This window comes from Larus michahellis, chromosome 16 (genome assembly GCF_964199755.1).
Source record: "Larus michahellis chromosome 16, bLarMic1.1, whole genome shotgun sequence".
NCBI lineage: Eukaryota > Metazoa > Chordata > Aves > Charadriiformes > Laridae > Larus > Larus michahellis.
The window spans coordinates 1,022,654-1,046,348 of record NC_133911.1 but is presented as its reverse complement, the minus strand read 5'-3'; the positions used below and the strand labels follow the sequence as shown (position 1 = coordinate 1,046,348).

At 55.5% G+C, this 23,695-nt stretch overlaps 1 protein-coding gene across 1 annotated transcript in view; it reads left to right on the top strand.

The window, feature by feature from the left end:
* The window catches only part of EPHA8 (EPH receptor A8), a 53,616-nt gene extending 31,946 nt beyond the window's left edge, over positions 1 to 21,670 (top strand). Inside the window, exons 4-17 of the mRNA XM_074560394.1 lie at positions 4,521 to 4,676; positions 5,769 to 6,104; positions 8,374 to 8,498; positions 8,667 to 8,829; positions 9,292 to 9,388; positions 10,036 to 10,103; positions 10,641 to 10,766; positions 11,434 to 11,619; positions 12,242 to 12,303; positions 12,695 to 12,904; positions 15,802 to 15,951; positions 17,123 to 17,313; positions 17,714 to 17,869; positions 19,290 to 21,670. Coding sequence (XP_074416495.1) covers positions 4,521 to 4,676; positions 5,769 to 6,104; positions 8,374 to 8,498; positions 8,667 to 8,829; positions 9,292 to 9,388; positions 10,036 to 10,103; positions 10,641 to 10,766; positions 11,434 to 11,619; positions 12,242 to 12,303; positions 12,695 to 12,904; positions 15,802 to 15,951; positions 17,123 to 17,313; positions 17,714 to 17,869; positions 19,290 to 19,404 — 2,141 coding nt within the window. The 3' untranslated portion in view covers positions 19,405 to 21,670. The remainder of the gene's footprint in view (positions 1 to 4,520; positions 4,677 to 5,768; positions 6,105 to 8,373; positions 8,499 to 8,666; positions 8,830 to 9,291; positions 9,389 to 10,035; positions 10,104 to 10,640; positions 10,767 to 11,433; positions 11,620 to 12,241; positions 12,304 to 12,694; positions 12,905 to 15,801; positions 15,952 to 17,122; positions 17,314 to 17,713; positions 17,870 to 19,289) is intronic.
* Positions 21,671 to 23,695: the final 2,025 nt, after the last annotated feature.

The following is a 23,695-nucleotide window of genomic DNA, read 5'->3' as shown; positions in this document are numbered from 1 at the left end:
TGTAAGGTGGTGCTCAGGCATGGGAGGTAGGACAGTGGTCAGACGTGTGAGACAGTGTAGGGGCAAGCAGCACCCAAAGGATGTACAGAGCATCAGCCGTGGGAAATAAGACTTTGCCCGAGAGAACCGGCCCAGCCAGCCCCCAGAACCCCCTCCAGACCGGCCAACCTGGGGACAAAGCCTGGGCTGACCTGGGATTGCAGGGAAAGGGGAACACAGCATTGCAAAAACATGAGGTTTGGGGAAATCGGGTGGATACCTCTTTTTCAGACATAACTGTGAATAACGTGCTTCTGTTTCAGTGCCTGTGTCATGTGGGAGCTGAGAGTGGAGGCATCACGCTGAAACTGGATCGAAAGGAGCTGGGATTTTGTGTGTTAGCTTCTCTCGCAGCCTGGAGGGCTCTGGGACCGGTGCCTGTCTCTGGCTGTCACAGTGGCTATGACGCCCTTATTTCCATCTCTATCTCATCCCAGCACTGCCAAAGGGAGGTACATGGCTGCTCTTCTGGTGCTTGCTGATGCCCAGCTTTATTTCAGGGTCAGGGAAGGGGGCAATTGGTGGCACCACTGCCACAGAACTGCCCCACGGCACCCTCCCAACTGCGCACTTGCCCTGCCCAAACCTCCTGGGCTGAGGATGGAGCCCAGAGGGAGTGACACGGCGTCAATGCTTGCATTTGCAGCCCCACTGAAGTAGCCCTTGGTGGTCCCGCCAGGGCCACCTGCAGAGCACTTGTCCCAGACGGTGACTTCAGCCTGAGGAGAGTGGCTTGTTCCCGGCTAGTGTATCCTCGACAGGTTCATCTATCATCTCCCGAGCTCTGCCAGCTTATTAGCAGATGTTGTCCTGTCCCCAGAGGACGGAGAGGGAGGGAAACAAATGGACCGAACTACAGATGGCTGGCAGAGCTCGCTGTTTCTGAGACAAGCCTGCTGCTCCAGGGTCCCTTGGGCAGGCGACGCATGAGAGAGTGGGGCTGGTGGGCTGGGAAAAACAGGTAAGGTGTGCTGTGCAGGGTGGGGGGATCAGTGGAAGCCCCCTGGTATTGACCCCAACAGGCTGGGGTGATAATTGGGAACCCACCTATGCGACAGAGGGCTGGAGATGTGCTGTGCCAAGCACAAGGTTTAGTGTTGGTTTTTGTAGGCTCTGCTTGTGATACTGGGACCAGCCAGGTGTCTGGGCAGCAAGCCCAGTGTAGATGTGCAAGTCTTGAGCTGGGGCTGTGGGTGAAGGTCTGCTGCCGTCCCTTGTGCGCTGCAGAACCACACCGTGAGAGGAGACTACAAGGACAGGCAGCCTCGGCTGGGTTTTGCAGGGGGAACGGCACTGGGGACAGGAGAACACCAGGAGCAGGACTGCTGGTTGTCCACAAGGAGGCAGGACCCGAGATCCTCAGACAGAGAGCAAGGGGATCAATTGCATAAAATAATTTAAAAAAAAAAATCACCACCTTCCGCAGGGCTCCTGGGAGGGCACTTCTGGCGGGTGGCAGTAGCTGGTTGCAGTGAAGACAGCAGGACAACTGTTCTGCGCCTCCCTGATGGGTGGCTTCAGATATTGGCAGCTTCAGTGTGTGCTACAACCATAGTTGTGGAGCCCTGTAGATTTTAGACCTGGTGCGTTTCATTGAATTTTTCTCGCTGGCCACTTCTCTGACAATTTGCTCCTACCAGAGCTAACGAGGGAGGTCCTTGTCTTCTACATGCCATTGGCCTGGCACGACAGAGCTCAATCCAGAGCGGGACATGCCTGTCATCCTGTACTGTAGGGTTTTCCTATCTTGCGCAGGCTCCTAGCTGGTGCCCTCTCCCATGCCTGTGAAAGGCTTTGCACATGTGTCCTGCTTGCGTCTAAAGCAAGCACCGAGATGCACAAAGGTGCGTGACCCCATCCAGGGCAGCGTCTGCCCCGGCCCCAGCGGCTCTCCAGGCCTCCTCGCGTGCTTCTGCTGTCCAGGTGCCGGAACGTAGCTCCCGACGGCTCTGCCCCGGTGCACAAATTCACCTGCAATTTGTTGTTTAGGGTAATTTTCCCCCTGAGTGCATCTAAAATAATTGTGAATCATTGCTACAGGTAATTAACAGGGATTTTTTTACAGCATTAAATGCTAAGTGATTACAGTTGCTTGGTGCAAATCTGCTGAGCTTTGTGTTCCTGTCCTTCCTGCTGGCCTGTCTCGCCATACCTGATGTGGTACTGATTTCTCTGCCCTTAATTAAATACTGGTGGGGGGAACCACTCCAGTGCCTCTTGAATCAAGAGCTGCTGGTTGCTGCACGGGTAGAGGTGGTGGTGGCGCGCAGGTCCAAGGGGGATTCACGTGAGTTGAAGGCAGCAAAGCCTGCCATGCACGCTGCCCAGCGCAGGCAGCGGGGCTGTCTCACTGCTCGGTTCCCACCTGGGGGGCTGTGCTCGTGCCGTGTCTTCATCCTTTCCCACACAGTAAAACTGGGAACTTTTCTCTCTGAGATATTTTTTGGTGTTTTTTTTTTTGTTGTTTTTCCCCTCCCCCCGCAGCTGGCTACCTCCCAAATTTGTCCCCACCTGAGAAGAGGGTGTAACAGGACTCGTCTCAGTCTTACACCCAAAAAGAAGGCGTTGCAGACTAACGAGTGTTGCGGCATCAGGCAGAGGGCATTCGGTAAAGGCAGAGAGTCCCTGGCTCCTCTTCTGATGCCATCGATGGGGTGAAAGGTGTGGAGAGAGCTGCGCAGCAAAGCAAACCCCGAGCTGCTGTAATTTCCCCGTGCATCACAGCCTCCTTCCCTTCCACCCCCAAGTTTGGGCATTTCTGCTCCTTGCTCTGATGCCCTTTGGGCACTGGAGAATGACGAATTTAGGAATGAACTCCAGAGCTGCTGGCCTTGGCTTTTTCCAGCCTGCTGTACCAAGATGTGATGATACCAACCTGCGATACCAACATCTCTGGCGTGTGCGGCACGTGTACGTCCTGCTGGGGGTATTGCTGCCCTGTCTTTAAGGTAGTGTTAGGTGCAAAACTGCCACAGAAGCTGGTGACAGAGTCTGCAGAGGGACCAGCAAGCCACCAGGGACGTGTGTGGCTGCAGCACTGCCTTCAGCTGCCATTGCTGGAAGTAGCTTGGCCGTAAAGAGGCCGTTGTATTACTGTGCAGTGTGTGATATGTGAAATATCTCGGTAGCAATCACGCCAAGGAGATCTGTGGCGAGGCAAGGAAAAGAGTGTTATTATATAAGAAAACAAATCGGCACCTAGAAGCAGAACAAACAGACAGCACAGAGGGACCCAGACCACCGGGGATGCTGGATCGCAAACAAAACCCTTCTACATGCTTGGAAGCAAAAATTGAGGCTGTATGCAGAGCTGGCCACTGGGGGTAAAGACGGGAAAATGAAGGTATTACTACCTCAGTAGGGGAAAACAGAAATGACTCAGAGCCAGGATTAATGCTTGAATCACTGGAACTGGTCCTAGAAGTGCTTGATAAATACGGGAACACAGACAGAGCCTGTTTTTCCTTACTTGGAATCAAAATCTGCAAGAGAGGACAGATCCTTCCACCCCCAGACAGATACCTGACATGCCACATGTCACTCTTGAGCTAATCAATTTTCCTAATGAGATACGAGTTGCTTGTTTGTGTGACAAATGGTTCACCCGAGGGGCTGCCGGGAGAGGTGGGGGTAGGATGGAGCAGACCGATGCCAGCCCCGGCGTGGGATGAGCGTGTGCTCCTGCCGCAGAGCCCCCAGCACCGGGAGGTGTCAGAGCAACCGAAGGCGGGTCGTGCTGTCAGAAAAAGCTCAGGCTGGCTCATTTGGCCTTGCTGTCCTCCGCAGAGAGCAGGCAGCGTGCGTGCACTGCCGGTTTGCCGAAACGTGAAACAAGAGAGGGTGTTCTCCCTTTGTTTTGTGCAAGGAAACTTGTTGCTTTGTACAGCAGCGCGTCAGGGGCTTGCAGAGGGATGCGCACCACGTCCCAGACGTGGAGCTTTTAATTCTTGAAACCACCCACGCGGGTGCTCTGGGGCACCTGGGCGCAGCCAGCATGAATGGCGCGGCGAGCGCTGTGAAGTGAGGACTGTGCCGTAAATTTGACCCATAAATGACGGTTCTTAGAATAATTAACGAGGTGATTTCCAGTACTGCCTGGTTGGATCTTTGCAGTGCCCCGGGGCCAGGCAATGGCCCATCGGGGTGGCTGCAGTGGGGAGAGCTCTGGGCAGCCGGCACGGTGCAAGGAGGGCACCTCGAGCTCTGCAGCTCACGAAAACTGGAGGCACCCAAGTCCGCTTCTGAAACAGTGGGGAATGGGTACCAGGACGGCAGCAAGTACATCCTGGGGGAGACTAAAGCAGTTTTCACAGAGCCCGTTTTTCAGCCGGACCAGGCACTGGGGAGAAGGGCTGGTTTCTCATGCGCTGGGAAAGGGATGAGAGTGGGGTCCAGCTCTGTGCTGGTGGGATCCACTGAGTCGTGGGATGCTCCTCGTCCAGGCGCATCCCACTGATCTCTGCCCCTTCCCTCCCCTGCAGCCTGCCAGCTGGGATTTTACAAGTCAGCCCCCGGGGACCAGCTGTGTGCAAAGTGCCCCCTGCACAGCCATTCGGAGAGCCGGGCGGCCCGCGTGTGCCGCTGCGACAGCAGCTTCTACAGGGCGGTGCAGGACCCCCCCTCGGCTGCCTGCACGCGTGAGTACCCCGGCTGCCCAGGCACCCGTCTGCGCTGCAGCAGGGCAGGCGCCGCGTCCTCAGACACTCAGATGCTCCCTGGCTGAGGCCAGCGTGCCCCCTTCCCTCTCTGCATGCCCACTAAGGCGATGTGGCAGCATTTCAACCCCGTGTCTCTCTTTGGCGCAAGAGCTGAGACGCCCTTAGCTGCGCTCCCTCGCTGCCCTCCGTCTCGTCCTCATCCTGCTGCTCTCCAAGCAACCCTGGCCAGAGTCTGCTTCCCTCCTGGGGCTCTCTCCTGTGCTGGAGCAGAAGAGGGTGAGACCATGGCTCTGACGGCAAGCTTGCCTGCTCACGCACCAGCCAGCGCACCGACCACTTGCTGGCTGCTGTCCTTTGCAGAAATGCTACGGGTGGTCGGACCCCTGGGGGCCCACGGGGCAATGCAAGTGTTGCTGTGCTCCCCTTCACTGTGGGTGGACGGTGGCACTAGGGCTGGTCATGTGGCTCCAGTTCAGCTCTCTGCAAGAGGCTGCTTTGAGGGGCCTGGTGCTATTAAAAAGGGACAAGAACATCCCAGGAGGAGTCATCCTCTCTGTAGTTGTTCCAGGAGGGCAGAAAGGTGTGGGGCTGCTAGCTGAAGCCAGGGTGAAAGACAGGTCAGCAACATCTGACTTGTGCTTCCCTCGGGGATATCCACCCAAGATTGTTAATCTCCCCAGAGAATGTGAGTTTGCCGTCCCTTTAGGTGAGCAGGTCCTGTTCTCTACCGTCCAGCCCATCAACGCCCTGTCTCTTCCCCCAAAAGCTTCATGCAGCCCCATGGCTTCCTGCTTCCCCCCAGAACAAACATCAGCTCTTGCCTGCTTGGCATTTGGCAGCCTGATGCAGAGCATCTTACCTCCACGGCATTTCATCCTGAGACCTGTCTGGGTCTTTGCTGCCCTCTGTTTGGAGCACTCTCCCCTCCGGGCAGCTCTGTATTCCCTGTAGCACTGTTGTACGTGCAGGTACATGCTGCCCAAGGTGCATCTGCCCGTTGGTCCCATGCCCCGCCAGTCCCAACACACTTCGGCAGCCGCGGCTCTGCCTGAACCTCTGCTTCTTTTCCAGGCCCCCCCTCTGCTCCTGTGAACCTGATCTCCAGTGTCAATGGCACCTCGGTGACACTGGAGTGGGGCCCGCCCCTGGACAAAGGCGGCCGCGCTGATGTCGTGTACAACGTGGTCTGCAGGCGCTGCGCGGGGGACGCCGGCCAGTGCGAGGCGTGCGGCAGCGGGATCCGCTTCGTGCCCCAGCAGATGAGCCTGGTGCAGGGAGCGCTGACGGTGACCAACCTCCTGGCCCACACCAACTACTCCTTTTGGGTGGAGGCGGTCAACGGCGTCTCTGACCTCAGCCTGGAGTCCAGGAGGGCTGCAGTCGCCAACATCACGACAAACCAGGCAGGTAGGAGGAGCAGACACCCCCCCAGGCTTTGCCCGTGTGGGTGATGTTGATGTTGCTCCGACGTTGCCCCAGCCAGTATCTGCAGGAGGCAGAACCTCCATTAGCAGCCAAGGGCTGGTTTGGTGATGGGCATGGGACCCCCAGGAGATGGGACCCCTATCCTCTCTGCTGATGGAGGTGGAGACAAGCTGCTGCCCAAGGCAACTCTTACCCTTCTCTGGTTCATGGTATCCTTTTTCATTCTCCTTTCCCTCCACTCCAGCCTGCAGCCGCTGGTGGAGGCTCCTTTTCTGCAGGAGACAGGGGGCACGGAGAACACTTGTTTGTTGACAGGAACACTAAGTGGAGCATGAATCTTTCAGGCTGTTCCTCCAGCCTTCTGTCCCTTCCCAAAGGGCCAAGCAGCAGTTCATGGTCTGCTCTTAGCTCACACCAATGCCAGGACCTGGCAGGTGACAGCAACGTTTGCTGGGAAAAGCCTCTCTCATGCATGTCTCATCTTTGCAAATCCCTTGCTGTGAAATGCTCTTTCCCCGGGAAATACTTCTGAGCAATGCTCTACTCCCAGGTGGGCCAGGACCTTGCTCCAGGGTCACCTGGGCATCTCCCCGGAGCAGAGCCCAGCTAAGCCCCGTTCCATGGAGAATGCTGCAGGCAGAGGGGACAGGGCAGGGACTGACCCTTCTTGTTAATCCTCCCAGTTGGAAACGAGCCCACGGGAACTTGCTGTGATGCCGAGCCCCTTCTGCTCTCACGGCAGCGGTGCCAGCAGGAGAAACCCGGGGAGTCTCGCTGGGTTAGCTCATGGCTGGCACGAGAAGAAGGCCCTTTTGTTACCAATGCCTGCCTGTGGCACTTCTTCACCCCTCCACCGAGCCCACGTGGAAACGGTTCGGTCCTGCCGGCTCACTCCTGCCTGATCCCTCCAAGTGCTGACGAGCGGCATCAGCGTGATGCCTCGTAGTGGGATGCTCTTGGGAAGTGATGAATATTCCCATTTGAACCTCTCTGCTGGAAAGTGGATACTGAGCAGTGCTGTGAAACCAGGAGGGTTGGGAATTTGGTAGTGATTGAAGTTTAGCTGCCATGCCTACGTGGTGCTCCAGCTGCTGCACATGACAGAGCATCCCTGCCCGCCAGGAGGGGCTGAGGGACCCCTGCTGCACTGCACTGTCACTTGCCCATGTTGGGTGCTGGTCACTCTTGTCCCCCCAGCCACAGGTGGCCGAGCAGGGCAGGCGCAGGTGCAGCGGAGGTGCCCTGGGGCTGTTTGGAGAGATGGTTTGCAGGTTCCTGCAGGGTTTAGCTGATCCCCTCCATCCCACCCAGTCCCAGCTCCCCCGGGGTTCTGTGTGCCAACAGTGGTTTCTGCTTCTTAAAGGAGGCAGCCCAAAGATGAACTGAGCTAAAACTGCCACCTTTCAGTCCCTGGGTGCCCCACTGCTGCCGCAAACCCTGCGGCCCCTTTTGGTCTCCGTGCTGCTGCAGCCATGGCAGAGAGCAGCTCTGTCTTCCCCAGAGCTGCCACATCCCACTTTTCATCTGGCAGTTACGGTCGTAAAGGGTGCCTGACCCCTTCCCGTAAGTTGGACCCAATAGCTGGCACTCTTTGGGGTCCTTCCAGAGTGGATTTTCCCAGCGGGAAAAGAGGTTGGTGAGTTGGCTCTTCCAGCCCTGGCAGCTCCAATTCGGACATGGTAGGTACAAGGACTGATTCACGGGCTACCAACCCAGGCCCAAGCAAATGACAAGTATCTCAGGGCAGGAGAGCACCCCCAGGGCACCTTTAGACCTTTAGGCACCCTGACCACCCCACTGGGCCTTTGTCATCTCCCCTCTCCCTCTTCCCCTTTCCCTCTCCCCCTTCCCCAGGTCGGGCAGGAGGGGTGAGGGTCCTGCCAGGGAACTCCATGGCCTCCAGACCCATGGCCCCTTCTCCTTTCTGGCTTCAGATCACCACGAAGCACCAGTGTCCCCCTCCTGTGTGTGCTGGGACAGTGCTCTCCTCTTTCATGTCCTTGGAGACTGCTCACTCCATGGGAAAGAGATCCAGGCAATTGAAGTGAACAAGAGCCCGCTTGCAAGCCTCTTCTCCCGTCCTTCAAAGCACTCATGTCCACGCGGCTTTAATTAAAACAGAAACATGGTTTACACCAGGGGTCCTGCATGGGGCTCCGGTTCCACCCTTTCCTGCTGCTGTGTCCTGCTGCCTTCACCCCTGCAGGACCCCACCAGCAGGCACCTAACACCCTGCTGTCTGCACCCTCAGCCCCGTCCCAGGTGGTGGTGGTCCGTCAGGAGAGCACGGGACAGAACAGTGTCACCTTGCTGTGGCAAGAGCCAGACCAGCCCAACGGCATCATCCTGGAGTACGAGATCAAGTACTACGAGAAGGTAATGCTGAGCTTGCTGCCGCAAACGGTCCCAGCGTGGTGAATTTATACAGTTTAAATCCTGCTGGTGCAACTGCTGCTATCAGCCAGCCTTGCACAAAGGACGATTTTGGAAGACTTTGTGTTGCTGTGCTGATGCAGCAAGGCTTTTGGTGTTGCTTTTCCCCAGGACAAGGAAATGCAGAGCTATTCCACTCTGAAATCCAAGGGCACCACTGCCACCATCTCCGGGCTCAAGCCTGCAACCCGCTACATTTTCCAGGTTCGGGCTCGCACCTCTGCCGGCTGCGGGAGGTTCAGCCAGACTGTGGAGGTGGAAACGGGGAAGCCAGGTGAGTGTGTGCAGTTGTGGGATGTGGGAAATATGGGACAGGGAGCACGGGGGATGGCGATTTCCTTGTCTGTGGCCATTGTTCCTCTGCCAGGAGGGAGGGTGGAGGCACACCTCCTGGGGTTTCAGGCTGCAGGGCTTGCTTGAGGTAGCCCTCCAGAGATGTGCTTATACATTAGAAAGAATAGGGGAGGAAGGACATAGCAGTTAGGGTGGGGAAGACCTGGTGGGGTCCTGAGGCTCCAGACTCCTCTCTGCGCTGGTTTGCTGTATCACCACGGCTTTCCCAGATCTGTGCCTGGTTTCCCCATGTGTAAATGGTTCCTGTACAAAAAAGCTGGGGCTGGATGGGGAATGGTGCTTTATCTTTGAAGAACACGACCCCAGTAGGGCAGGTGAGTTTCTGAGCACAGCAGAGCGCTCCTCACTCCAGCTCACCTCCTTCTTACCCTGCTTCTTCCAGTGTCTCTCCGGTATGACACGATGACGATTGTCTGGATCTGCCTGACGCTCATCACTGGCCTCGTTGCGCTGCTGGTGGTCCTAATCTGCAAGAAGAGGTAAGTGTTTTCTGGTGGTCAGTGCAGCTTGTCACCAAGCAGGGCAGGAGGGATGGGAGAACTTGGGTGCAAATTGGCTCCTCTCAGTTTGTCCAGAGCATCCATAGGTCAGCGGTTAATAAGCAACCAGGAGACTTCATTTAGAAGTCACTGTGCCTCCACCTTCCCTGGGGCAGAACCGTCTCCAGACCTTCTCCTCATGCCAGAAGGCTGAACAGCAATAGCAATAGCGATAGCCATGGCAATACCTATACCAGTATGAGGGCTGAAGGGATGGGCTAGGAGGAAGGTCAGGAGTGGAAAGAGCTCTACTCCACCAGAAAAGTCTAAGGAGGACTGTGTGCTGTTCCATCTCAGCATGGCTGAGCCAGGCATCTGGAACACACTTTTTACTGCCTAGAGGAGACAAAAGGGCAGCAGCTTTTAGCGCTGCCAAGCCTTGGAGAGCACCTGGAAGGTACCTTGCTCCAGGCCAAAGTGTCTGTCCATCAAGGTGCAGGGATGCTGCTGGTAGAGGGCCAAGTGTTAGCTGCAGCTCTTCCTGGGCTGCCGACAGCCCTGGCACACAGTCTTCCACCCTGCCTTAGGGCTGCTTGTGGGAGCAAGGGACAGGAGCGCCTCTTCTGACCCTAGTCTCCCTGTGGCAGGCACTGCGGGTACAGCAAGGCTTTCCAGGACTCCGATGAGGAGAAGATGCATTATCAGAACGGGCAAGGTAGGACCCTCCCTGCTGCTGCCCCTGGGGTGTGAAGGACCTCAGCCCTGTGGATGGGCAGGGACCTGGACCATTACCCCCTGGCACTGCTGTGCTTTCCAGGGGTAAGGGGTTTGGCCACTGACTGCTTCTGGGGATGTGTCTAGGAGAGCTGAGCAGGGGCTCTGATCCCAGGGGCATCCAGGTAATGGGGCTGAAGGGCTGCACAGTGTGAGATGGGACTGCAGCACTTTCATCCCAGGTAGCAGCAGGCTAGAAGAGTGGAAAATTCATCACAGGCGAGGGATGGGGGGTTGGTGGATGGGGACAATCACACGGAGGATACCTGGGTAGCCACATCCTGGACTGCTTTGAGCACACCGCTGTGCCAAAGAGTGCCTTGGGTTTCCTTTGGGCTGCAGCCTCTGTGGCCCCTCAGCATGTCAACCCAAGAAGTCCTACAACTGCCCATCCTCTGCCCAGCTGCTGGGTGCCCCTACTTCTTGGAAGGGCTGCCTGAAAGAGCTTATCTCCTCTCTCCCCTTTGAAACCTGGCAGTGAAGTTCCCTGAGTCCAAGTTCTATGTGGACCCCCACACATATGAGGACCCCTGCCAAGCCGTGCATGAGTTCACCCGTGAAATTGAGGCATCACGGATCAAGATTGAAAAGGTCATTGGGTCTGGTGAGTCCCCAGGGCATGAAATAAACTCTTTGGAGGTATCCTGGAGCAGAGGGCTGCTGCTCAGCCACTGTGGCACCGATGGCTCAGGCTGACACAGCAGATGGCTCAGCCTGTCCTGCATGGGTGCTCCAAGGTGGCCACCCTGCTTTCAAACCTTGAACCAAGCATCTGGAGTGACAAAATACAAGAGAAATTGCAATCAAACTGTTAAGTTTTCAGAACAAAAGGGATTTTTGCATAGGAATAGGGGCTTGCAGGGAAGCATAGGGCAAACGCAGAGCTGGAACTTCACCAGCAGCACCTCAAGGGCTTACCCCAGAGCAGTGTTAGGAAGCCTGGCTGAATGACATACCTGCTGCTCTAAGAGACCCCCAGATTTGTTCATTAAAACTGGTAAAGCAAGTGCCAGTGTAATCACTGCTCTTGGCCCATTGCCTTCAGTAAAAGGTATCAGAGAGAGGTGGCTTCTGATATTTCTGACCCACTGGAAGCTGGGGATGGGCAATCCTTTCTGGACTCAGAGGCAGCGATGCACAAGGAGCCCAGGAGTCCTGAGGGGCTGGAGTATGCTGCAAGCACGCTGGCAGATTGGGTGATCTGTGGTGCTGGTGGGTCAGTGCGAGAAGCTGAGGATCTCCCCATGCCCTCACCTTTCCTTGCCTTGCAGGAGAGTCCGGAGAGGTGTGCTACGGCCGTCTGAAGCTGCCAGGGAAGAGGGAGATTCCCGTGGCCATCAAGGCACTGAAAGCAGGCTACACAGAGAAGCAGAGACGGGACTTCCTTAGCGAAGCCAGCATCATGGCGCAGTTTGACCACCCCAACGTCATCCATCTGGAGGGAGTGGTGACCAGGAGTATGTGCCTGGCGCAAACGGGACCCTATGGTGGGGCAGAGTTGGGACATTTCTCCCTGTGGGCACCCTGGGAGATGGGGGTCAGGGACCACTTTGGGTGCCCTCCATCCTTTGGCTGCCCCGGTTGCTCACTAGTGAGATGTCCGTTTACCTGGGCCCCCTCCACCCCACCCCCTTGCCTTCTCTTGCAGGACAAACTTTCCATGCGGCAGTTCCTCTCCTTGCTCCGCAGTGCGCCCCAAGTCAGGGCTATTGGTTTAGGAGATGTCCTACCCATTAGCATTTATTTTAAAGGCTGCCTGTATTGAATCATAATTTGAAGCCTTCCTTCAAAAAGGCACATTCTGATGCAAAGTGTTATGCTAATGGCATGCAAATTTCAGCGGGACAACAAAGCTGAGCTAGCCACATCAATAGCACCTGGAGGGAGGGGTAAGTGTCAGGGTTATTGCCACATCCCCACCCTTGTGCCGGTCCTGCGTGGTGCAGGGGTGAGACCGCTCTGCGGGGCTGCAGGATATCCATGGGCCTGGATTCATGTCTCTCCCAGTAAAAGCCTGGCACTGGGCTTCCCGGAGGAAGGTGACTTCTCTGCTAACTTGACCTCCCTTGTCTTCTGCAGGCAAATTGGTAATGATTGTTACTGAATACATGGAGAATGGCTCGCTAGACACCTTCCTCAGGGTAAAGAGCTCTTTGTATTTTTATTCATCGCACATCCCCCTGGGCTGAGTGACTGGAGGAGAGGCTGGTTTCTGCTCCTCAGCCTCACGGCCGCTGTGACCCCTGCATGACAGTGGTGTGCTCTGGGCTCTCACCTCTCCAGCAGACACCAGCTCCAGGGCATCCTGGCTGGCTCCCCGAAGCAACACTGCAAAGGCAGGGCCACCTGCCGGAGCGGTGTGTCAGAGGCGCTGGGAGGGCAGGAGGTTGGCTGGGGGGACAAGAGAGACGCACTGGGTTAGAGGAGGTGCTAAGCCAAAGATGAGAGGTACTACGGGGTCAGTTTAATGACAGCAGCATCAATAGGATGCTGGTGAAAATCATCATGAACTCTGGGTTATTTCCTCTCCAGAAACACGATGGGCAGTTCACCATCATCCAACTGGTGGGCATGTTGCGTGGCATCGGAGCGGGTATGAGGTATCTGTCTGACCTGGGCTACGTGCACCGGGACCTGGCCGCCCGCAACATCCTGGTGAACAGCAACCTGGTCTGCAAAGTGTCTGACTTTGGCCTCTCCCGCATCCTGGAGGATGACCCCGATGCTGCGTACACCACCACGGTGCGTGGCTCCTAGCGCAGCAGTCTCGCTGATCCTTACTGACAGTGATTGCCCCGGTCCACTGACAGATGGACAAGTTAGACACTCTCAAGTCAAGGTAGGCAGGGAACAAGTGGAAATAGTCACCTCACCGCTGATATCTGGACCAAGAGCACGAACCCAAAGAGCTTCTGAGCCTTAATGCATTGTCCTTAGTACAGGGACATTCCAGAACTGAAGTGTGCGGTGAACAAAGAGAAGCAGGGTGGGAGAGCAGGGAGGTGATCAGACCTCCCCAGCCAACAGCTCCTGTCCCCACCCGTGGTCCATTGCACAGGGACACTCTCATGTCCCTGCTGGAGTCCTTCCCTAGACTGTTGTCATGGCTTATCCCAAGTGGGAACCAGGACCATGAGCTGTTGACTCACCGCCACCTGCTGTGTGATAGGGGAGGAGAACTGCAAAAAAAGGAAACCTTGTGGATTGAGCTAAAGACAGTTTAATAGAATATATGGAAGAGAAGATAATAATAACAATAATGATAAAAGAATATACGAAATGAGTGACGCAATATAATTGCTTACCATCCGATGATCAATGGTCCAGCCCATCCCGAGCAGTGATTGCGGATTCCTGCCCCCCGGCCAACCCCCATTTATATACTGAACGTGACGTCTATGGTATTCCTTTGGCCAGCTTGTCCTGGCTATGCTCCCTCTCAGCTTCTATGGGGAGCTGAAAAATCCTTGACTTAATATAAGCATTACCTACCAACAGCTATGTGTTATCAATGTTATTCTCATACTAAATCCAAAACACAGAGGCTAGTAGGAATATCAGCTCTAACCCAGCTGAAACCAGGACAGCTGTGTAGCTCCATCCAGTGCTTCAATTGTCCTAGGGGCATTGGTCAGTGTTCTCGTACACTTCTCAGGAGTGTGGCCACACACTAGCTTTTCCCTGTGACTCCGCCTCATTCAGGGAATGGAAAGGGTAGGAACTGGCTTTGCAACCTACATAATTTTTGTTTACAATAGGACACTATTGTCTGTGAAATAATTTTAAGATTTTCTGGCCAACATGACAGCTCTGGAGCCTGATGCACGCTTCCACTGGAGGTCATTGGAGGGCAAATGAAATACGTTGAGGGAATGTGCTCTTTTTGCACTTCTCTGGCCATGAAAGGACTTAAGTGTGCCCACCAGGCACACCTCTGGTGGGGCAAATGTTGTGGATATTCATTTCTCAATGGAGGTCAGTTTGGAGCTGCAGCTGAGGAGTCTGAGCATCAGTTTTCTGAAGGACTGGGACTAGGGAAGCAGAAAGAGCTTCGGGCTAGTTTGGGATAGTTCACAGCACTGCAGAGCAGGACCCAAAGTGGTTGCAGTTCTGAGGGATGAGTGCACAGTAGCCCAGCCTGGAGAACATGGTCTTCATGCTCCTGTCTTGACTTCAGCCAGGTGGTGAAGGGAGACAGAATGTGTCCCATCTGTGTCTTTGTGTTCAGCTGCTCCTTTTGGTTTCCCAAGGAATAACTTGATATTTCAGATCCTTTAATTTTGGGGAAGGTTCCTGCTGCTTGGTTCAAGTACATAATCTTCTGCATCTTGGCTTTGGGACTCTCGGAGGACGGGTAAGAAGGGGCCCAACATCCGTCAGGCAGCCCATCTCCTTGTCTGTGGCCTACAGAGACACATACCGCCTGCCCTTCCTCCCACCAAACCAGCCTCTGAGCTTTCCCCCGGTGATTTTAATCCTTGCAAACAAATTTCCAGAAACAGTATGTCAATGACCACACTGGGTCAGGAAGGTGACCTGAGTGACCAGAGCCCATGAACTGACCTACCTGCTGACCCTTTCCAGTCCTGCCCAGTTTCTAGAGACATTGCCTCATGTTCCCAGTGTGAGCGCAAGCAAGGAGGTCACTGGAGGGTGGAGCAGCCACTGGGCATGTTGCAAGCAGAAGCTTTGAGGTATGTTGGCACAGTGCAACTCAGTAGACCCCGTTGCTCTGTAGGAAGACTGGGTGCATAGTCTGGATAAAGCTGTACCACAAGGATGCAGTGATAGGATCAGGAGCACAAGATATCTGGCAAGGTCTCAGTCAGGGTATACCGAAAATAAAGATGATTTCTTGTTCAGAAACTTGTGATAAGATGGTGTCCTACGTTCCTCCTCTGTTGTTCTTGACCGGCTCAGGAGATGTCTTCCCAATAGAGACTCTCCTAAAGGTCACATCATTCATCTTCAGTCCCCATCAAGAGTGTGCCAGAGTAGGCAGGACTCAGTTGGGTGGAAGCAACTCTCCCGAGACAGGGATACCTGAAAGGTGTTCCCAGGCATGTGACACCTGCCGCAGCTGTTCTGGGAAACCCACCCCATGTTCCCTGTGCCACGACTTTCCTCTTCAAGTGGCTGGTAACCACATTTGCAGCTTAAATGTATTCTTAGCCCATTTATTGCTGATTTTTGTCAGCATGATCCTTTAATTCGACAAGTCCTCCTCTTCAGTGCTTGCCTGCCAAGGCAGTAATGGACAGGGAGCACATGCCATCGCTCTCCTTGTCTGCTCAAGTCAGGCTCTCTGCCTGCTCCCCCGTCAACTCCATGCCTTTGTGCTCCAGTAGCCCTTGACTCTGCCTCATCACTTCAAATTCCTCTCTCTTGAACACTGCCAGAATTGTGCATGAAGAAGACCTTGTAAAACAGCACAGATTTCTCCTTACTTTTCTGGAAATACCTTGAAGTCACCCTTCAGGTACGCCACTAGGCTTATCTTGTGCAGATTGCCTCCTCAGTCCTTTCCAGAAGATGCCATCCCAGCCTATTGCTTGTCTAACCCACTGTCCCAGCTGCAGAGAGGTAGGGGTGCCTGAGCCCTGCATGCTCTGAACCTCCACTGTCGCTTACTTTTTCAGGGGGGGAAGATCCCCATTCGCTGGACGGCTCCGGAGGCCATCGCGTACCGCAAGTTCTCCTCGGCCAGCGACGTGTGGAGCTACGGCATCGTCATGTGGGAGGTGTTGGCCTATGGCGAGCGCCCATACTGGAATATGACCAACCGGGACGTGAGTGGATTCAGAGCAGTGTGGTGGCAAGCTTGCCTCTCCTCCTGCCCTCACCCAAGCCAGCCTAGCAGGGGGTGCTGGGGAAAAGGGACCCAAAGAGCAACCCTTGCCTCTCCTCACATCCCCGCAGGGCCGTGCACAGTGTGCTTGCCCCTCAGCGGGGACATCAGTGTGTCACCCATCATCGCACCATACAGCCTTTCCCTGTGCAGCAACATGACTCCTGGCTGTGCCTGGTTGTGTGCACTGCGGGTCTCCCCATCCCCGTTTGCTGCTCTGTAAAAGCCTTTCTGCTGGCTGGAGAGCTTCAGCACATGTTGTGCCGCTTCTCCCAGTCCCTGGGAGTAGTCAGGGCTTCCCTAGGATCACTGCAGCCCCGCTGCATTAGCCTGCTAGTCCCGGTGCTGGGGGTCCATCCCCTCCCCTGTCCACGTGAGGCTGCTGAGAACCCCGGGCTTGCAACACCTGGCAGCAGGCTATCGGCTTGTCAGAGTCAGAGGGAGCCACTCTTACATCAAGAGTAGCATAAAACCCGTAGGAAAATGTAGGTTATGTTCCTAAGCACAACCTGGGAGGAAAATTTCCAAAAGGAGGCAATAAAATGAATATTTTGACTCTGCAGAACCACAGGATTCCTTTTTATTTTTTTTTTTTTACCTATGGGGACTATAAACCTATCTGCCTTCTCCATGCTCTGGGAGTCCTGAGAGTCCCCTCTCTACTTATTATTTTAGAAAGTGGCTTTGGTGACAACAGGACATGGAGGCAGTGGTTTACACTACCTCCTCTGCAGAGTTCCTTCGAGCAGGCTTTCCTCCAGCCTTGCTGAGTACTGGCAAGTCCAGGCTGTAGAGCAACTAAATGTGAGTGCAGCTCTCGTGGCTTGTCTGCTGGAGGGAAGCTGCAATATTTCAGGCCTGTTGGGCCACTTAATAAATACGCTGTCATAGCAGTGATTTCGTGTATGTGTGCGGTATCCAGCCTGCTTCAAGCTCTCCACAGAGACTGCACAGAACTTGTCATTTAGCATGAACCTTGTGTACACCCCCTGCTTCCCCATCCAATGGCCCCAGCAACTCACACACCAGGGATCTTCCCAGTGGGATGCCGTCCGGGGTGCTCCGAGCTGGGTGGGAGTGCAGCTCCACTTCCGCATGTGGCTTCCTTCCAGGTCATTAACTCGGTGGAGGAAGGCTACCGCCTGCCTGCCCCCATGGGCTGCCCCACGGCCCTGCACCAGCTCATGCTGGATTGCTGGCAGAAGGATCGCAGCGAGAGGCCACGCTTCTCCCAGATTGTGGGCATCCTGGACAAGCTCATCCGCAACCCTGACAACTTGAAGTGCACAGCCACCGTGAACCGGTAAGGGCTTCCTGAGCTGCCGTGATGAGCAGGGTTAGACAGCTGGTGCTGGGCAGAGCACGTGGGTTGCAGACAATAAGGGATATTTCTGTCCCACCCTAGCACCAGTGGCTTCCCTGCAATCATGGACACGCATAGTGCCCATGGACACAGGTTGTGGTAGGCAGTGGGAAGCATTCTGCACTTCAGTGCCTTGCTACCACCGTGGCATCCCCATGCCAAGGTCTGGACAAGCATGTGCAGTAGTGCCTGTGCAGTGGCGTGCCTGCCTTTACCAGCCTGCAAGCGCACTCTCTGTCCTGCCCTCCCTGCACGGCAACAGGCTCTTTGAGGTGGACCTCACAGCCTGGCCACCTAGGGCCATCACCTCTTGAGCTAACCCCTTCTGTCCTGCTCCCAGGTTCACCCAAACACCCTTCAACAGGGGTCTCCTTGACCTGGCCAGCTGTCTGACAGTGGAGGACTGGCTGGACTCCATCCGGCTGGGGCACTACCGGGACAACTTTGCCATGGCAGGGTACTCCTCCCTGGGCATGGTGATGAGCATGAACATTGAGTGAGTACCAGAGAACGAACAGCATCAGTTGGGTTGCCCTGCACCATCCCACTAGCCCCTGAACAGTGACCATCCTGCCTTGGCTTGCTTGATCTAATTGATCCCTGATGCCAGAGACACACTCCTAAGGAAATGGTGTTGAGACGTGGGACAATGTCCAAGGCTGTGCTGACCTTTGAGAAAAGGTGTGGGAGCTGTACTGAGAGGGTGTGAGTACCAAGTCACCTCTGGTGCTCTGTGGTGGCTTTCCAATGTCATCATAGGTTCATTTGTAATTTGGGTTGTAAGGTGTTTCAGAAGGTCCTATAGTCCAGCCTCCTGCTCAAAGCAGGGTCAGCTATGAGGTTGCTGTCTCCTTGCACTTCTCACCTTTGTTTCCCCTGCAAAAAGCATGTCTGGACCAGAGTGTGGCTGTGCCATACTGCGCAGCTTCTCTGGGATCATTGGGAAACAAATGGAGATTCTTCAGACCCCAGTGCCTTGGACTGACTCCCTGCAGCTAGGCGGGAAGGCAAAATCCAGGGCCTTGGTGCGAGTGGAAGGTCATAGCCAAGCGACCAAGGCTGGGTTAAGTAAGGAGAGCTGGGAAAGATGTGTCCCACCACCCATGCTCCTCCTCCTGCTGTAAGGAGCTTGCGCTGCCACCTGTCTAGGGGGTCTCCAAGGTAGCTGATGCTCCAAGCGGCACCAGAAAAGGTGGCAACTATACCTGCTCCTGCCCTGGGCTTACATTCCCCACCTTTTGCTGTTAGCATTAGTGCCAGGGCTGGCAACAACCTCTCTGCTTCTGAGGAGATTTGTTCCCTGTCAAAAGGCATGGGGCTGCCAGACGTTTGCTCCCATGACTCCGAAAGATGTGACAGTGCATGCCTTGGTTGAGGTGGGGCAGGTAGAGGTAAAGCCAGTGAAAAGGAAGATGGAGAGATGCAGACAGAGGGCTGTCATGTGCATTGATTGGGGGCTGTACGTGGGGCCTTTGCTGCGGGATTGAGCTGATACTGATCCTTGTTTCTCATGCACATCGGGGAAGCTTTTGAGTGGGGAAGGCTCATCACCCATCCGTCTTTCTGACTGGGTTATCTGAGGGCATCTTGCTAAAACTGAATCCAATTTCAGAGCATCGATCTTGTCACCTACTAGCCTGTCAGGAGCGATCCCCATCCCGCTGCTGCTCCCCCCAGGGCTGTCACAGCAGCCCTGCCAGGAGGATGTGCCAAGTCAACGGCAGCCTCTCTGTCCCTGGGAGGATGCCCATGGACCCTCAGCCGCAGCAGCCTTGTGCTGATGAGCAAGCGGAGAGGAGCCCGCTGTGAGGTCCAGGGCTGGTCCATGGGGTATGCACACGGGGAGGAGCAGTGTCTCCCTGGGACCCAGCACAGGTCCAGCCCAGGGGGTGTCTGACAGTGTCCTTGTTCCCCAGGGATGTTCGGAGTCTGGGCATCACCATGATGGGCCACCAGAAGAAGATCTTGAGCAGCATCCAGGCCATGCGATCCCAGCTGCTGAACACAAATGGCCCCAGAAGGCATCTCTGATCACCAAATTTGCAGACCCGCATTGGGCATTCCTTAACACTTACCCTGGCAAAGGGGCAGCAGGGTGGTGAGCAGGAAAAGGGGCACCAGACCAGGACCTGGAGCGCCGCCAGTATGTCTTTGATTCCAGTGTCGGTAGAAACATAGCTTTCCAGATACCTTGATGGTCCTGCTGCTTCCTTCCCCCATCTGAATGGGAGAGCAGCCTTCCAAGTGGGCCAAGGACATGTCATGCCTCTCTCCATCCTCTCCTGGGGGTCCACACACAACTATGCAGGACACGTGGTAACCCCTCATGCAGCGGGATGGCCCCCACTGTGCCTGCAGCTGAAGGGGCAGCAGATGCAACTGTGATACCAGGAGCAGCGGGACTGGGCATGCCACGGCACACAGCTCCTTTAGATCTGACAGCTGGGGAGTCTGTTGGATCTCTGAACTGAGGAGGGCCCCACGGGCTGCCACACAGCAGAGACAACCCTGCCCCCAGTACTTCCCAGTTCCAGCGTACTCCAGCCTGGACCTCCTGAACTGCACCAGCCTGCAGGTGACTTCACGGTCTACCTCTACCAAGCCCAGGAGGGCAGGGGACAGAGTAGAAGCTGAGAGTGCCAGGAATGCCCAGCTCTGTGTGCAGAGGAGACCTCCCCGGCATGGAGGAGAGGTGGCCAGAGTCTGCTATCTGGAGCCTCAAGAAGCCCCACGGTGCTGCAGGAGATTCTCCACCTCTTGAACCCACCAGAACTGCTCTTGTCTGGATCCAGCACAGGCAGCCCGGAGCAGCCCAGGCACATTTTCTAGGGCCACAAACTCAAGTTTCTCCCCCAGGAGAAAAGGCATCTCCTGTCCTCTGTCCTCCCCAAAGCTGCACAAGAACAGAGAGGAGTGGGAGAGATTACTCCCATCTCACGTGATGGAGGGACAGAGAGACTTCTGCCAAGCTCTTCTTTGTTCTTATATTGCCCTAGAGAAACCTCATAGCTGTCTCATTGCCACGCTACCCACCTGTGCCCAGGGCTGCCGTGTCATCTGCAGAGGAGGTGGCCTGAGCAACATTTCCAGCTGCAATCACGCAGCCCTACGGCTGGGGACAGGGGGTCTGGGCAAAGAGGGTCTTCAGCAGTAGCCAGCTGGGGAGCCCGGAGGCTGGGCAGTTGGCCTTTCCTCCACAACTCCTCCTCTCCCCCACAGGAGCATCTCTTCTCTCCAGCTTGCCTGGTGTAGAGCAGTGGCCTCCAAAGACTTGCAGAACTGGTCTGAGAGGCTGAGGTGGCTCCAGAGATGCAGATGTGCAGGGGGTGGGGGGACAGGCTGTGGCCCGGGAAGGTTTCTCTTGGATGTAAATAGAATTTTCTATGGGTTTGGGAACTATTTTACTGAAATACGATATTACATACACAAAAATGGTCTCAAAGCACAGAAGCCTCAGTTGTGGGGCTGAACACACTGCAAAAAAAATCTTCTGGGAGTGTGGCTGGGGAGGGGGGCTGCTGGAGAAGGAGAAGTGCTGGAGGGGAGCCAGGCTGACTGCCAGGGACCAGCCTGGCCCACAGCATCCTGTCCTTAGCACGGGCACCGTAAATCCAGCATCACTCAAATGCAAGCACTGGTAGGATCTGGCCTGAGGTTTGTTCTTCCCAGTGCGGTTTGGGCACGAGGGAGGGTGGGGGGAGGGTTAAAGCCATTTCTCAGCTGCAATAATCCTGTCTAAACTGGCCTTTCTGGGGCTGGCTTAGCTTTCCATCCAGGGCGCTTACGTCCTGATGGATTCTCTGACTGTGGCGGGCACTTTACTTCTTCCTATGGAAGCTCTTTGCAATGGGGGACAGATGCAATGTGTTGTTTAATTTGTATTGCACCCTGTGTCCTGCACTCAGACCTGTCACACACCCGCCCTGCGGTCAGCAGCATGACGGAGGTCACCCCAAGCCCTGCAGCACAGGACGATGGGCGCTGGCTGCGTCCTCTCTTCCCAACATTTGGGACTCCTCGGAGGGTGAGTCTACCACGGACAAACCGGAGAGAGCAGAGGTCAGGCCAGTGCCACAGACCTGTGTCCTTGGGGTTTGCTGGGCAACCCTGGTAACGTGGGCTGCAGGATCTGAGGTTGGGAGCTGCCAGATGGCCCCTCTCCAGGTGGTTCGTGGGTCAGATCCTGCAGCGTGGGGTCATTGGGCAGCTGCCGGCTGCAGGGATGGTGGGGCAGGGTTTGCCTTTTCTGTTCAGAGTGTTCACCTCCTCCTGGACAATAAAACTCCTTCTTCCCATGGGCCGTCTTCTTGCCTGGTGTTGTTGCTGTGATGCACAGAGCGGCTTCACCACTTGCAGAGAGCATGGAGGCCTCCACGGCTGCCTTAGAGGCATAGGGGAGGCAGCACTGAGATGGCCACCTAGCCACCATCTTCCTCTGCTCCAGGAAACCTCCCACGCATGACGGTTGCTGCCCTGGGGAGCAGGAGTGTCTGTGGGGTGGCCCACAGGTGCTGGTCAGTGGTAGGGTCCCTGTAGGGGTGGGGGTGTGCTGCAGGCTGGGAGAAGCCTCCCCAAAGCCAAGTCGCTGCTACACTGGAGCATCTCATGCAGGAGATCATGCAAGCACAGGACATACTGGTGCCGAGGTTTCTCTGAACCTCGAGGGTCTCTTGCAGGTTTTCCCAGACTCAGGCTTATCCTCCCTTGGAAATTCAGGATTTTTTTTTTAAAAGCAAAAAAAACTAAACCAAACCAAACCACTAAAACCTCAACCCTCATCCCCTGAAGTCTGAGCTGAAGTAGCTTGTAAGTGAGCTTGCAAAACCCTTCTTGTAGGCATCTAGCTGTGGTTCCAGCTGCCCTCCAGTGAAGGATTTACCAGCATATGAGTTGCAGGAACAAAGAGAAGACCAGCATTTGCAGGAAAGAAGCATATTTTTCTTGCCATATAAAACCAAAAGGGCACTGCAACACAGGGTGGGATCCACGTCACTGCCTGCTTGCATGCCCCCAGCCTTAGCAGCCCTTCAGGGATGGAGGTGACCGTCCCCAGTCCCCGCAGTGAAGCCCAGCTCCACATGCCCACTGTGGGGAAAGGCCAGCCTGGCTCCCCCATGGTGCTGTGCATCCCAGCCCTCCCAGGCACCCCAGCCCCCCTTGCACCAGTTGTCTGTGTGCTACCAAGTTATCCTGCCAGCCCCGACCAGAGCGCCCTTCAGCCCAGTCTCCGCTTTCACCGTTCTCTCCGGAGCCCCCTTTGCCGAAGCACCAGCCCCTGGGCCCAGTGAGCTGCTCCTGGGCCATCTGCCCCGTGCTGAGGGTTGAGCTCACAAGCCCCGCACTCTGTGTCCCCCCTTACACGTCCCATTTTGGTATTTGCATTTCTCGTCACTACCACACACATGACTGCAGGATGCACGTTGCTCCTCCTATTGCTATCCTGTCCCGGACCCACCTCCTTTCCCCACCACCTCCCAAACACATCCTTAGGCATTCGTCTTCCACCTCTCTGGCTTGCTGGAGCCTCTATCTGCCAGATGACTCAAGAAATACGGTCTGAAGGTCACCTCATCCTGCTCCTTCATGTGCATATCCAGTGCACACAGCTGTGCAGGTTCTGCACAGACCCTCACCTCATCACACAGAGAAGGACAGCAACCACGTCACACCTTGCTCATGGTACACTGCTGGCACTGGCCACAGTGGGACAGCCTGGGAACGCTGGGACACGACAGTGCTCAGCGAGGACCCACATTTCACTAATTGAATTTGGTTATGAATAAAGCCAGCGTCCGCATTCTGCAAAACGTACAAAGTTTTCTTACATTCCTCAGTCCCAAAGCAAACACTTGATCCATGGAAGGCTGGATGATGCTGGTGCCTGGCTCCTTCCCCCGGGTACAGGCAGGGGCAGACACACTCAGGTAGGCTGGCCCAGATTCAGAGCTGCTCCACAGCTACTTACACCATCACCTTGTGAAAGACTGTGAGGACCATGCCCAGGGCATCACCCCACTCACAACCCCCAGGAAGATGAGACAGGGTTGTGTCCTTTTTAATAGGTGATTTCTTCCCCTTCTGGAAGAAATTGCCAGGAAAGTGCAGTCCTGGCAAGGGCCAGGCATCGGGGGCTCCTGTCTCTCCAGGACACAGAGCCGCATTTACAGACCTCATGCGTTGCTCCACGTTCCCAAGGCTGAGCCCCACCACAGGCAGTGGCTGGCCAGGCTGGGGACAGGGCTGGGAACCAGGGATGCTGGCAACCAGCTCAGGATTGAAAACCTTGTGGAGAGGGCTTGAGGAATCTTTTCAGGGAGAGGAG